We start from the raw sequence: 15,327 nt of genomic DNA, 5'->3' as shown, positions 1-15,327 counted from the left end.
AGGCACGGATCTTGCAAGGAGCCGCCACCCGCGGCTTTGAACGAACGAGCCGGCCAGACACGCTGCTGCTCCAGTGGCATACCAAGGGGGGAGGGGGGCAGTCCACTGTTCTCCCTAGAGTGCGGTTCGCGGCTCGTCTAGAGCAGTGGTGCCCAACCTGCTTCCCTTCCCTTCTCACTGCTGCCATCGGGGATCAGGCCGGCACCGTGTTCTTTGATCTCCCTGCTTCTCTTCCCTGCAGGGCTGACCAACTCTCGTGGCCCGACGTCAATTCTGACGTCGAGAGGACGTTCTGGCTAGCCAATCGCTGCCTGGCTGCCCGGAACGTTCTTTCTGACTTTATAATTGACGTCGGGCAGCGAGAGTTGGTCGGCCCCGTGCAGAAGAGAAGCAGGGAGATCTCGGCATGTTCCCAATAGCGGCAGCAGCCTATTCCACGGCGGCGGTGGCACGGGGGAGGGCAGGAAAGAAGGAAGAAAGAAAGAAAGAAGGTGGGGTGGGGAAAGAGCCAGAAAAAAAAGCAAAAAATGGGGCACGGAGGAAGGAAGAAAGAAAGAAAGAAAGAAAGGAGGAGGGGGGACAGGGAACCAGAAACAAAGCAAAAAATGGGGCACGGAATCAGAGAAAGACAGACATAGAGAAAGAAAGAAAAAGTTTGGGGAGGGAATGAGGTCTGGAGGAGAGGAAGAATACAGGAGGCTGAAAGAAGGGAAGAAGTATTGGATGCACTGTCAGAAGAATAAAGTGCAACTAGAGACTGATGAAATTACCAAACAAAGGTAGGAAAATGATTTTATTTTCAATTTAGTGATTGAAATGTGCCAGTTTTGAGAAAGAAAAGATATTGAACTTTAAATGTGGGTGCTGCAGAAAAAAATAGAGTACTTGGAGGGCTGCAGAAAAAATAGTTAATGTCTTATTAAAGAAATGACAATTTTGCATAAGGTAAAACTCTTTATAGTTTATATATCTTTCCTTTTAACTGTTAAAGGAAAGTTTTATAAACTATAAAGAGTTTTACCTCATGCAAAATTGGCATTTCTTTAATAAGACATTAACTATTTTTTCTGCAGCCCTCCAAGTACCTACAAATCCAAAATGTGGCCCCGCAAAGGGTTTGAGTTTGACACCACTGTGTTAGATGATGAAAACCTCAACCAGCTGGCAAAAAAATCAATGTGTGTGATCAAATCCCCAAATTAATCCATAGTGAAGATCAGGAACAAAAAACCCCCCAAAAAGCAAACACCACCATTTAAAATCCAAGTCAATCAGAGATACGCAATGAATCCATAACTTCATTGGAATGGATTGGTTTATTCAGTTTGCCCATTTGTACCTGTTGACTTGGCTGCTAAGAGCTAAATAATGTTTGCTCACCTCCACCCCTTTGCCCCACAACTAAGTTCCTTTACAGGGTAATTTTATAAAACATTTTCTGTATGCATATCATGTTTTATACACAGAGAATGATCATTATAAAATTTCATGGGTGAATATGTATACTACAGTAGTTATGTGTAGTGACAAGAACAGGTGTATTATTGTATTTCCTGCTACTTCTGTTGGAAATCTGATTCAGATGTCCACCACCCTCTCAAACTCCATATCTCAAGATGGAAAGTCCTGTTTCAGATTACCTCTGTATATTGTTCTTGAGCATGTGGCACAAGTCCACTAACAGAACACAGGTGGAGCGGCATAATCGAAAGGGACGTCTAAGTCCATTTGCATATAAGTCGCAAGTCGTCCAAACTAAAAAACAGCCTAGGACACATTTTCGAAAAATACGTCCAAAATTTTTTTTGTTTCGAAAATCGTCTAATTATATGTCCTGCCGATCTGATCGTCCAAGCCACTAAATCGTCCATCTTTATACCACATTTTCATCCAACTTTTCGTCCAAGTCAAAAACGCCTAAAACAAGCCCTGTTGGACGTGGGAGGGGGTCTGCAAAGTGATAGACTGAACACCCAGACATGGCACCTAAATAGTGGGGTACCTTACAGGACACTACTGTGAACGTCACAAAAAGGGTGCCATGTCTTCTCCTCACTACAGTTCCCTTATAGGTCATGGTGAGCCCCCCAAATCACCTCCAGAATCCCCTAGACCCACTTATCTACCACCCAATAGCCCTTATGGCTGCAGGAGCCACTTATATGCCAATAAAAAAGGGTTTTGGGGGTGTATAGGGGAGTGCACATGTTTTATTATCAATGCAGTGATTACAGAGGCTTATGTGCATAGGTCCTCCTCTCCATGGGTTCCTAACCCACCCCCAAGATGGCTTAAGCCGCCTCTGTGCTGGACGACTAGGCTTTCCTATGCCAGGTGGCCAGGTGATGATGGTCTGGAGGCTGAATTTTAAAGGTGTGATTAATATTTTTATGGGGTGGGTGGGTCGGTGATCACTGGGATAGTGTGTGGGGGTCTGTTTTATGTGTTTGCAGTGCTTATCTGGTGACTAGGTGGGTTTTTGTGACTTAGACCATGTTTTAAATGGTCTAAATCACAACGTCCAAGTTGCGTCGATCCTGGGCTGTATAACTTTTGATTATACATGCTGTACAACTAAGTCTAAGCCAGCTCACTTCCCGCCCAACTCCCACCCTCGACACTCCTCCCAAAACGCCCCATTTAGCTTTGGTCATCAAGCAGCACTATGAAGGCCTAGGTTGTTTAGAAATACATCCAAAACCCGTTTTTATTATTGGTACTTGGACGGTTTTGGGAAATGTTCATTCAAGTACCTACTTAGGCCGATTTTTGGACGTTTTTCTCTTTCGATTATAAGCCCCATAGCCTTTTGTTTTCACAGATTAATATTGGATTATAAACTTATGCTCTCATTCTTCTTCACAGTACATTGGTATTGCTGTCCTTGTATCCCTTCACATTATCCTCCTCCCAATAACTACCGTAATGTTCCTTTAAGGAGGGTGATGCAGGTTTTTGTACCAAGTGCAGCCAAGTATGGTGTGTGTGTGTGTGTTGGGGGGGGGGTGACTGTGTATATAGGCAGTCCCTGAGTTACAGTCTGCTGCTTTTTATTCCATTCCCCAACCAACATATCTCTCTAGCAGCCTTGTAAATAGTTTAAAACCTCATTACCCTACAGAGAGTCAAAGAAATATCTTTCTCATAGGTTTTCCTATTAAATAACATCTGAGAGGCCCAAGATCTCATTCCTGTGAAGCTGGTTTCACCTACCATTTCAGTGTCATACATCCTTCTCCTATTCATTATTCACTCATGAATCTGTCTATCATAACATCACTCCCTCCACTCCATCGTTCATTCATCTCTCTCTATCAGTGTGCAGCATGCTGCTAATGTCTTATCCAGGGCTTCTGGCCAGCTTTTCTTCGCTATCGCTCTTTGCTGTCATAAAAAAGAGAAGTTAAACGAGAGACTCTAACAGGGAATTCCTTTCCTGCAGTCTGTCTTCCTTTACACCATCACTAAACATGCCATTCTCAGCTGTCCATTGACCCTTCTTCCAGTTCTCCTCTTCCCTCTGCCTTAGCCCTCTGAAATAATTTCTACACCGTGAAGTTTTGTTTGCGCAATGTGTGTGAGTGCCTCACAACTGCACAAAGGATAACTTTGAGAAATGCAAGAAGCTCGGAAGTGTGTCGGATATATAGATCTCTGCAATCTGACTGCACCAGCCTCGCAGGTGAACTAGATACCTGATTGCAAGAAAGGGAAATCTGTAAACAGAGCAGCCAATTTGCTGAAAATGAAGGCATTCTAAGAATAACAGAATTTCCTCCCCCAGCCCACCTCATGCACTCCCTGCATACTGGAGAGCCCAGGAGTGCCCCGATTCAACTTTCTCAGCCTTCCTCTGAAAGGGGAGGAGGCGGAGGTAGGGGAGGCATCTTTGTTTCTGATTGGCCACAGCTGGGTTGAGGGTGGACACTATGTAAATGCATAGGCAGGGAAGGTGGACTCCATACAGGCTGACTTCCTGCTGTAGCTTTGCATGTGCCACCGCCCGACCAATCAGCAGCAATGCAGTGAGCAGACCAGTCTCATTTTGAAAATTAGGTAGGCTTCAGAATGGGAGCCCCGGTTCCATCCCCATGGGAATACCGTCGGCCTTGGAGGGGTCTCCCTGGGAGTCCTGTTGACCTAGGGGGGATCCCCGCAGGATTCCCGCAATCTCCGTTCCCGTGCAGACCTCTACTGGGAAAGTATGGTTGTAGCTTGGCTGCCATGTAGGTTGGGGTTTTTTGTTGGAATCAAGTGAATCTCTTGATTATTTTGATTACATATTTGTGGCTCTTCTATCCTAGAGCCTTGTGTTATTTGAAGATGAATCGTTTTCAGGAGGCCAAACAGGACTGCGATCAAGCTCTTGAGCTTGAGGCTGGCAATATCAAAGCATTCTATAGACGAGCTCTGGCTTACAAAGGATTACAGGTAATACAAAAAAAAATCTTGCAAGAGTTTCTTTGGTTTAATATTTTCTGAAATTCTGCATATTAAATGAGAGATGCCGTCATCCACACATGAATAGTATTGTAGCTTCCTTGCATGGAATGCAAAGAAATACGAACTAATAAAATGCTATAATATGGAAATAACATTTTGAAGTATTTTTCTCTGTGAAACCTAATGCATAAAAATTGATGCAGTGCAAAGAAGGCTCATGTTTCTTAGACAATCTAGTCTTGATTTTATATAGGTCACCTAATAAATTGAATAGTACAGCGCTAAGCGCAATTTTATAAAAAATGAGGCACACATTGTAGAATCACATTTAGCGCCTCCTAAATAGCATTAAGTGTCACTAGGCTTCCTAACTTGAGGCGTACTGTATTTATGCCAGGATTATCTTGGCCTAAATGTGTTCACCTAAGTTAAATGTACAATAGTGCCTAATTCAAAAACAAGCTCCTAACTCGTAAACATGCCTACTGCTCCTAAACTGCTCCTAACCATGCCCACTTTTAGGTAGACACTTATTTTTTTGTCTTGTCATTTTTTGTTTTGTAAATAAGTCATTTAACAGATACAATTTTTATAGCCGATTCCACTGTCATTCATATTTTTGTTGCCTATAACCTAATTGCCTATGACCATTTTGATTTTGATTTTGTAGAACTACCAGGCTAGTGTCAATGATCTTAACAAAGTTCTCCTAATGGATCCCAATGTTGCGGAAGCGGAGAAGGAATTAGAAGTAATAGCATCACTTCTTAATTCACATAATGGTATACCCAGCAACCATAATAAGCCAAGAAAGAAGATCCCAATAGAAGAGGTATAATTTGTTAAAAGTAGTTTCTATATTAATGTAAAATATTGCTGCCAGAGTTAGTTCAAATGAGAAGAGGGTGTGCAGTGTTAAAAGAGAATTAGACTAAATGGTTTTTGCCCTTGCCTGTGAAAAGTTTGATGAAGGGAGGGGCTGCCTCTATATAATATGGAAGACAGATGCCAGATTGTAGTAGATCCAAATGGTTTGAGGTGCTAGAAAATCAAAACATAGGAGTTAAATGGCACATTTTAGATATCTAGGTATGAAAAGATGAGACAGAAGAGCAGGTAGAGTACAATGAAGGATTTTGAAGAATGATGCTAGCCATCTTTCATTTTCTAGAAATTTCTGTGCAGCTCCAGTGATTGCTTGTGGCATGAGTATGATTCCCTATCCCCTATGATGTTGCTTCTGACCTAGTGATACCAAGATCTGCATTGCCTACTCAAGAGAACAGCCTGAATGATGCCTGCTTCTTCCTCTTTCTGCTAGGAGCCATGCCTTGTTTTCCAGAAAAATCTTTTGGGGCTCTAGTTCCTGCCTGTACCATGAGTGTGCTGTAATGCCACTTCAGGTCTAGTAATGGCAAAAGCTAGATTAGAACACACTAACTAAATCACAGCTCTAAAGACTTTATATTGAATAAAATCACAAAATTATTTGTAAAGTGCTCAGACCCTATAACCGTCTGTTTAGTGGTAACACCAAACTGTGGTTATTTTTTTTTTAACGTTCTTTATTCATTTTCAAATTGAACAGCAAGTGCACAAAAGAATATTCTATTCAAGTTATTGCACAATAGCACATTAATCTCTACCACATAATATTCTAGTGATATAATAACCCCTCCAACCACCCACCCTTTATCACATTTTCAGTAAGAATAAACACACATGGTATATAGCATATTTTAACATATTATGTATAAATTATTCCCAACTCCCTCCCCCCCTTTAGTGTGCTAACAAGAAAAAGAAAAGGAAAAGAGAAGAATTGATGACTTCACCACAATATGTTGCCAATGGCCCCCATATTTTTATAAAGTTAGTATATGTCCCTCTTTGTACTGCTATTGCTCGTTCCATTTTAAATATATGGCATAAAGAATTCCACCAAAAAGTGTAACTAAGGTTTCTGTGATTTTTCCAATTATTGGTTATATGTTGGATGACAACCCCTGTCATAACTAATAAAAGTTTCTTGTTATATGATGATATTTGACTCTTTTTCCTCATCATCATGCCAAATAACACTGTATCATAAGAAAGTGCAACATGATTTTCCAATAATAAGTTCACTTGAGACCAGATTGAATTCCAAAATATCTTAATATATGGACAATAATAAAGTAGATGATCTAATGTCCCAAGCTCCAGATTACAGTGCCAGCATTTATTGGATTTAGAACTATCTATTTTTTGTAAACGAACAGGGGTCCAAAATGCTCTATGTAATAAAAAGAACCAAGTTTGTCTCATAGATGCTGACACTGTACATCTCATTTTCCAAGACCAAATTTGTGGCCATTGAGCTGCAGAAATTTGATGCTTGATCTCAATGCTCCAAATGTCTCTCAGACCATTCTTTGGTTTTTTATTCAAGTATCCAGTTAATAATTTATACCACAATGCGGCTTGATGTCCTAGGAAGTCTGCTTGGAAGCATAGGAACTCCATACTATATTGATTGTTCAAAATCTTCCATTCAGGGAACCCTACCTGAATAGCCTGCTTCAACTGCAACCATTTAAAACTTTGTGTTTTACTAAGACCAAATCTATGTTGCAGTTGTGAAAACTCAAGCAGTTTATAAAAAATATTAAAAAATTAAAAAAAATAATAAAAAATATAAATTAATATTGACAGGAGTCGCCATGCAACAAAAACTCAAAATTGGAAGGACTATACCAAATTAAATTATACATTCTGGTGGAATTCTGTCTGTCATATATACAAAATGGAAAAAGTAATAGCGTTACAACAAGGGAATCTTCATAATTTTAAGAAAATATGGCAACCATTGACTAATTATTCTACTGATCAGATTTCTTAGCACATTGGTAGTAGATATATAGGATTGGGGAGGGATTTGTATAATTTTTGGAAATAAGAATTGAAAAAAGGGGAGGGATTTATTATTTATGATATGATGTATTGATTGTAATTACAAATGTTATGTAATAATTAATTATATTATATGTGAATTAATTGCTGTAAGAATGGAAAATTAATAAATTTAAAAAAAAAAAGAAAACTCAAGCAGTTTACCATCTGAAATGACATCATTCAAAGTTCAAATACCTGCAATGATCCAGTTCTTCCAAAGGACTTGAGCTCCACCTATTTTAATCTTGGAGTTTATCCATAAGGATTGATTAGTTGACTTTTAATTGGGATAGGTGTTAAATTACTAGTATATCTCAAACTATTAAAATGATGATTTTGCCTGTGGTTTGTTACCAAATGAGTATGATACCGATTTATTTTCAGGGGTCCTTTTATAGAAAGTTTAATGATATTCTTACGAAATTTCTTTGGCTTGGCAAAATGCCTAGAATTGCTTTAGTATCCTTGCAAAGGTCAATTGAGGAGGGTGGGGTAAATTTTCCAAATTTTTATAGGTACCATCAAGCCTATATTTTATGTCAGGGCATGTATTGGATACTCCCAGAACTCATAGATAAAGCACCAGATTGGTTGTATTTGGAATAGCGCCTTTTGTTTCCTCTGAACTTAGTTCATGTTCCAAGTATCAACATGCCTAGGAGATATAGGGAAAATATAATTTTAATGGATACTTGGAAAACAAACTGTGGTTATTGATGGGACCATCATTGCCTTTACAATCCCAAAGCCACTCGCCTATACAATCAATTAATGAATAATGAGTATTATAAGTTTACTTATCTCAAATGGTGGGTGGTGATGGAAAATATTGTCAATAACCATAGATGAAAATAAAGTGCCAGTGCTTAACCGTGCTGTTGTGAATAACTAATGACTATTGCTAAAATCGCTGGCCCCTGTAAAGATGATGATGGTCCCATCAATAACCACAGTTTGGTGTTACCACTAAACAGATGGTTATAGGGTCTGAGCACTTTACACATAATTTTGTGATTTTATTCAATATAAAGTCTTTAGAGCTGTGATTTAGTTAGTGTGTTCTGACTCAGTCATCACAGAATATCAGTAGCGTACTAAGGGGAGGGCGGGGGGTGGTCCGCCCCGGGTGCCAGCCCTGAGGTGGTGCTCCCGGCCTTGCCGTTCAGTCCCCCCCACCCCCGAAGGACCGCTCGCCTCCCTGGCCTCCCTGCACCACCTATGAAGCAGCCCGCAGCGGGATCGCGATGTCAGCAATCCCTGAGCTGCTTCGGCGCTGCTTCCTGTGCCGCGGTCCCACCCCTCCTCTGATGTCAGAGGAGGGGCGGGACCGCGGCGGAGGAAGCAGCTCCGAAGCAGCGCAGGGATCGCTGACATCGCGATCCCGCTGTGGGCTGCTTCATAGGTGGTGCAGGGAGACCAGGGGGCGAGCAGTCCTTCGGGGTGTGGCGGGCAGGCAGGCCTTCAAGGGGGAGGGGGGGGTGACATACAGGCAGGCAGGCCTTCAAGGGGGGGGACAGGCCTTCAAGGGGGGGACAAGCAGGCAGGCTTTCAAGGGAGGGACAGGCCTTCAAGGGGGGGACAGGCAGGCAAGCTTTCAAGGGAGGCAGGCCTTCAAGGGGGGGGACAGGCAGGCCTTCAAGTGGGGGGACAGGCCTTTGGGGGATACAGGCCTTCAAGGGGGAGGGGGGAGTGACAGGCAGGCAGGCAGGCCTTCAAGGGGGGGGGACAGGCAGGCCTTCAAAGGGGGGACAGGCCTTCAAGGGGGGGGCAGGCAGGCAGGCTTTCAAGGGAGGTACAAGCCTTCAAGGGGGGGGACAGGCAGGCAGGCTTTCAAGGGAGGGACAGGCCTTCAAGGGGGGGACAGGCAGGCCTTCAAGGGGGGGGACAGGCCTTCGGGGGGTGCAGGCCTTCAAGGGGGGGACAGGCAGGCAGGCCAGCCTTCAAGGGGGCGTGCAGGCCTTCAGGGGTGGGATGCAGACCTTTAAGGGGGGGACAGGCCTTCAGGGAGGGGGGCCTTGGTGTAGAAATACACGGAGGGAATGGGGGGGGTTCAAAGAGATGCGCATATGCCGGACTTTGGATGGGAAGAAATAATGGGTCTGAAAATAGAGAAGAGGGAGAGAGATGATGGACCATGGTTTTTAGAGAGGGAAGGAACAGAAAGGGAGAGAAGTTGGACACAAGGGATGGTGTGGAGGGGGGATAGAGATAATGGGTAGGAGGGTAGTTGGGAAAAGAAAGGGAGAGATTGTGGACCCTGGGCTGGTGGGGAAGGAGGGAGAGATGCTGGATGAAAGGGTAGTTAAGAAAAGATGGATCTGTGGAGGGAGACGAAAAAAGGATAGATGCCAGACCTCCTGGGGAGGGAAGGGAAATGGGGAGGACAGAGATGGCAGATGGATGGTTAGCATGCAGAAAGAAGGAAGAAGGAGACCCTGGAAGCAAGTTATCAGAAGACAACCAGAGCCTTGGAACAACAAGATTTGAAAAATAACCAGACAACAAAAGGTAGAAAAACTAATTTTATTTTCTGTTTTGTGATTACAATATGTCAGATTTGAAATGTGTATCCTGCCATAGCTGGTGTTAGACCGCAAACGTGAGCTAGGATTTAACAGAGAGGAAAAGTCCTTTTTGTTTCTTTATTTTATTTACACCACAGCGCCAGTGTGGTTAGGAGAAGCCAAAAGGGGGTGAAAAAGCTATAAAATAAACCCACCAGGATGTTTGAAAAAAACAAACACCCAATTGGGCAGGAAAGTTGAATCGAAAAACCAATTCAATAGGCTGAATCGAATCGAAATTTTTTTTTTTTTTCTTGAATCGGGCAGCACTAGTTTGCGCTACTGTCTTAGATTTTAGGACCTGGGATTGGAAAGAGATGGCATCCTCAGTACTTTATAATGCAAGTGAAATGACAATTTGGTCAGTCTTTTGAAGGGTCTGAAGAAGAAAAATATTGTATAGGCCGAGGACATGAGACAGCAGGAAACGGGAACTTTTCTTCCTTCTATTTTTGTGAATGGCAAGGCTGAGGATGTCAGAGAGTTCAGTTCAAATATGTGCTTTATAAGAAAATATAATAATGTGTTTTATAAAGTTTATAAGCATTGCTGGCCTACCTGGTGAGGTGTTCCTAATGGTGGTGGTGGTGGCGGTGGCAGCGTGTCAATGTGTTGAGAGGAAGAGGTGGTCTGGGAAATTCTGCTGAGCAAACTCCGGGCCCATTTCCACCCCCCAGTTAGTCCACTCCACTCAACTGGTTTACACACTGAGTGGGTCTTTGGGTGTTGTGCCTGGGTAGTTGTTTTGGGATCTCTTCCAGTAGTTTGTCAGTATCTCCTTGTGGTCCAAGGAAGGAAACTTTGTTAACCTTAGCATTGACCTTCAGAATATGTTTGTAACAGTGCTACTTGTGTGGCATTAGGCTATGTAGTGATTGAAAGAAAAAAACAGACCTTTGCACATTTTTGCACTATATGGTGGGTGTATGAGGAGATTCACATTTCTTGCACAGCTAAGTCCTTGTGAAGTTACCTTGTTCTTTCTGTATTTGACATCTAGCAAGGTCTCTGTTTGGAAGGAAAGATCTAAGCTCAAAAATGAAGTGGCCAGAAATTATGGTAAAAGCAGATAGCATTGCTGATTTTAAGAAAGGTTTGGACAAATTCCTGGAGGAAAAGTCCATAGTCTGTTATTAAGACATGGGGGAAGTGTCTGCTTGCCCTGGATCGGTGGCATGGAATGTTGCTACTCTTTGGGTTTTGACCAGGTACTAGTGACCTGTATTGGTTACCATGAGAATGGGCTACTGGGCATTATGGACCATTGGTTTGACCCAGTTAGGCTATTCTTATGTTATGTTCTCATCTGTAGGGGCCTTTGTTTTCACTTCTTATTTTAATGTATTTGTTTTTACTGGGAACTTATCAGTGTTTTTTAGAATGGGAACAAAAATGGAAGAGAATTAATGTGTGTGGAATGGGGGGGTTTACTAATTTCTTCAGCTAAATAATTAAATCCACTTCAACCAGACATAGGAGAACTCACGCACCATTCACACACCCTCCAACCAAAATCGTCAAAAGAAAAATAACTGTTCGACAACCTCCTAACACTTGACCCCCAACTCTACAACCTATTGACCTCGACCACAAACTACAAAACCTTCAAAAAAGAAATAAAAACCCTTCTATTCAAAAAATACATAAAACCGAACTAACACAATCAGAACTGTCCAAAGCATCACCTGCAACTACTCCATATGTACTTCTGATGTCAGACATAATTTATGTTATGTTTGGATTAATGGTTACATATATGAAGTTCAATAAAAGAAAATTTTCAGTGCCTGTTTCTATTATGACCATTTATTTTTCATGGTTATTACAAAAATATTTTTTTACATGGGGGGTGTCAAAAAGTGATGGGTCCCGGGTGCCACATACCCTAGGTACGCCACTGCAGAATATAAATAATTATCTCCCTATAAGTTTGGGCAAAAGCTAGATTAGGCCATACTTGTTAGTCAGCATTTGCTTTTGACCTCTATATAGCTATAAACTACAGGTTAAATTATTGTAATTCAAGTTTATTATAGCTTGATATACCACTTTAGATACCAAAGCGGTTTACATCATACAAAATTTAAAAAAACAAAAAAAGAATAATTAAAAACAAGGGGGAAGGACATATAGACACAAAAATTCAGTTGGCAAGACATGGAACAGGAAGGAAATGGGAAGGGTTACAATTCTTAAAATAAAATAAGGAGATAATGAGCAGAACAATATGGAAAAGGATAAGACTCAAATGAACCCTTTTATCTAAATCTCAAATGCATTCTTAAAGAGAGAGGTTTTAAGGTTAGATTTGAAATGATTAGAATTAGTCTTCCATCTTAGAGTTATTGGGAAGGCATTCCATAATGTGGGTGCGACTACAGAATAAATGGTTTTGCGTGTTGAGTCATAAAATAACTGTCGAACCGATGGAACTGTAAGAAGTTGTTGCTGAGATGATCTTAGTGACTATGACAATTTGTACGGGATCAAAAGTCTATCAATAAATAGGGGGGGGGGGGTTCTATACGTTTTCCTAGAAATGGAATGTTAGATACTGGCCAGTAACTTTTAAGTTTGTCCTGATCAAGGTGGTGGTTCTTTAGCAAAAGACGCATCACTGTTCTTTTTAATGCTGTTGGTAATTGCCCATTTGAAAGAGAGAAGTTCACAATTTTTATGGCACCTTCGATGAAGCCCCTGCTTGCCAGATTTGAATTTAAAGAGTTAACCTTTGATATAAAACTTTAAAGGATTTAGGAGATATCTAAGATCTAAAATACATAAGTAGTATATTGCTTTCAGAGAATTTTCTTGCTATACCTTCAATTAAAGATGCAAGAGTGACAACCACTTCCAAGCTTTGGTTGTGCCTTGACAGGTTTATAGAATACGGTGCCTTCCTTCTGCCATATCCCACCCTCTCTACTGTACCTTGTTGTTAGCATCAAACAGGAAGTTGTAGTAAAGAGGGTGGAATGCGGCAGAAGGAAGACCATGCAGCTGCCCATGTGAATTGCTGTTGGCCACAGAAAACGTAAGCTACAAGCTGCAGCTTGAGATTCCAGACCCACAGAGAGGCCGGGAATGGGGGAAGGAGCTGGATGGCCCTGTGGGAGGGGGAAGGAGGAAGAAGGTGGAGCCATGGGAGGAGGGGGATCTGGAGAGAAGGGAGGGAGCTGGATCTGTGGTAGCGACTTTTTTCAGAATCTGGCCCCTAATGCATAGTAATTCATTGGCAGATAGTTTGGTATGTACACCTGTGCTGATTCAGTTATTATGGCTATATGTGTTAAAAGAACCTCCACCCCTATAAAGCTTTAACATAAGCCCCCTCCCCTGTAGCATCAAACCTTCTCCCAAAGAAGCCTTAGAATCAAACCTCCCCTCCCTAAACCAGCACACTCAGAAGATTTCCCTGGTCCTATGTGATAGGGCAGAAGTGATCCATAGACAATCCCACCCCATCGCTTCCCAGAATTGAAATGGCAGCTCTGATCCTCTAGCATGAGAGGCTACTAAGAAAATTATAGAGTCACGGGATAGGTGGCAAAGTTCAGTTGTGGATTAGGAAATTGGTTATTAGATAGATAACAGAGGGTAGGGTTAAATGGTAATTTTTCTCAATGGAAGAGAGTAAACAGTGAAGTGCCACAGGGACCTGTACTGGAACCGGTGCTATTTAACATTTACAAATGATATGGAAATTGGAACGACGAGTGAGGTGATTAAATTTGCACTAAACTGTTCAAAGTTGTTAAAACGCATGTGGATTGTGAAAAATTGCGGGCGGACCTTAGGAAATTGGAAGACTGGGCATCCAAATGGCAGATGAAATTTAAATTGGACAAATGCAAAGTGATGCACATTGGGAAGAATAACCTGAATCACAGTTACCGGATGCTAGGGTCCACCTTGGAGGTTAGCTCCCAAGAAAAGGATCTGGGTATCATTGTAGAAAATGTGATGAAACCTTCCATCCAGTGTGTGGCAGCAGCCAAAAAAGCAAACAGGATGCTAGGAATTATTAAAAAAGGATGGTTAACAAGACTAAGAATGTTATAATACCCCTTTATCACTCCATGGTGCAACCTCATCTGGAATATTGTGTTCAGTTCTGATCTCCCTATCTCAAGAAAGATATAGCGGCACTAGAAAAGGTTCAAAGAAGAACGAACAAGATGATAAAGGGGTTGGAACTCCTCTCGTATGAGGAAAGACTAAAAAGGTTAGGGTTCTTCAGCTTGGAAAAGAGACGGCTGAGGGGAGATATGACTGAGTTCTACAAAGTCCTGAGTGGAGTAGAACGGGTATAAGTGGATCGATTTTTCACTCGATCAGAAATTCCAAAGACTAGGGGACACTCAAAATTATAGGGAAATACTTTTAAAACCGATAGGAGGAAATATTTTTTCACTCGGAGAATAGTAAAGCTCTGGAACGCATTACCAGAGGCTATGGTAAGGGCCGATAGCGTAACTGGTTTTAAGAAAGGTTTGGACAATTTCCTGGAGGAAAAGTCCATAGTCTGTTATTGAGAAAGACATGGGGGAAGCCAATACTTGCTCTGGATCGGTAGCATGGAATTTTACTACTCTTTGGGTTTGGGCCAGGTACTAGGGACCTGGATTGGCCACCGTGAGAACGGGTTACTGGGCTTGATGGACCATTGGTCTGACCCAGTAAGGCTATTCTTTTTTTTTTTTATAAATCTTTATTCATTTTCAAAAATTACAACAAGTGTACAACATTCATTCAGAAATACCTTAATTCATCACTTGACATTCTTATTTGTATTACTCCAAATAAATAATTATATAAGAAACCCATCCCTCCCTCCCAGATACCAATTTGTAGTACTCCAAATAAATAATTATAAGAAGCCCACCCCTCACACCCATATACCAATAAATAACAATTATCAATTATTATCCTTCAGAATCCCATTGGGGTCATTGGCGATTTATTCTAGTGATCAGACATCTTAAACACCAAAGTATTGAATAAGATAAGGGGGTGGGATTCAGTAAGGCTATTCTTATGTACTTATGATCTCATAGTAATACTGGTAGCGTTCAAGCTGCCAAATAAGGGCCAAAAGCCCTTAATTGGCAACTTGACCTACTAGAGACGGTACTGCAAGACTTCTACTAAGGGTCAAATCTGCCGTTTTTGAACTTGGGAGGCAAAAGGGCAGGAGCTTCCAGGGATCACTACTACCCTGCCACTAAATGCATAGCTTGGGATTTTCAAAACTATGCACGTTTAATGTGCCCACAGTAAAAAATGAACGACTGGCTCAGTAAAATTATTCCATGTGTTTCATCTTACTACTCCTTCAGAAAATTAGTAAAGACACAATTATATGATAGATTTGTAACCTAAGTTT

At 41.6% G+C, this 15,327-nt stretch overlaps 1 protein-coding gene across 3 annotated transcripts in view; it reads left to right on the top strand.

Moving 5' to 3' along the window:
- The window catches only part of SPAG1 (sperm associated antigen 1), a 208,728-nt gene that overhangs the window by 186,291 nt on the left and 7,110 nt on the right, over positions 1-15,327 (top strand). For all 3 annotated transcript variants that reach the window (XM_033933137.1, XM_033933135.1, XM_033933136.1), the window contains 2 exons: positions 4,305-4,431; positions 5,114-5,275. In XM_033933137.1, the coding sequence (XP_033789028.1) occupies positions 4,305-4,431; positions 5,114-5,275 (289 nt within the window). The remainder of the gene's footprint in view (positions 1-4,304; positions 4,432-5,113; positions 5,276-15,327) is intronic.

This window comes from Geotrypetes seraphini, chromosome 2, assembly GCF_902459505.1.
Source record: "Geotrypetes seraphini chromosome 2, aGeoSer1.1, whole genome shotgun sequence".
Classification (NCBI taxonomy): Eukaryota; Metazoa; Chordata; class Amphibia; order Gymnophiona; family Dermophiidae; genus Geotrypetes; species Geotrypetes seraphini.
Note: the sequence above shows the minus strand (reverse complement) of the source record. Positions and strands in the feature narration are given on the sequence as shown.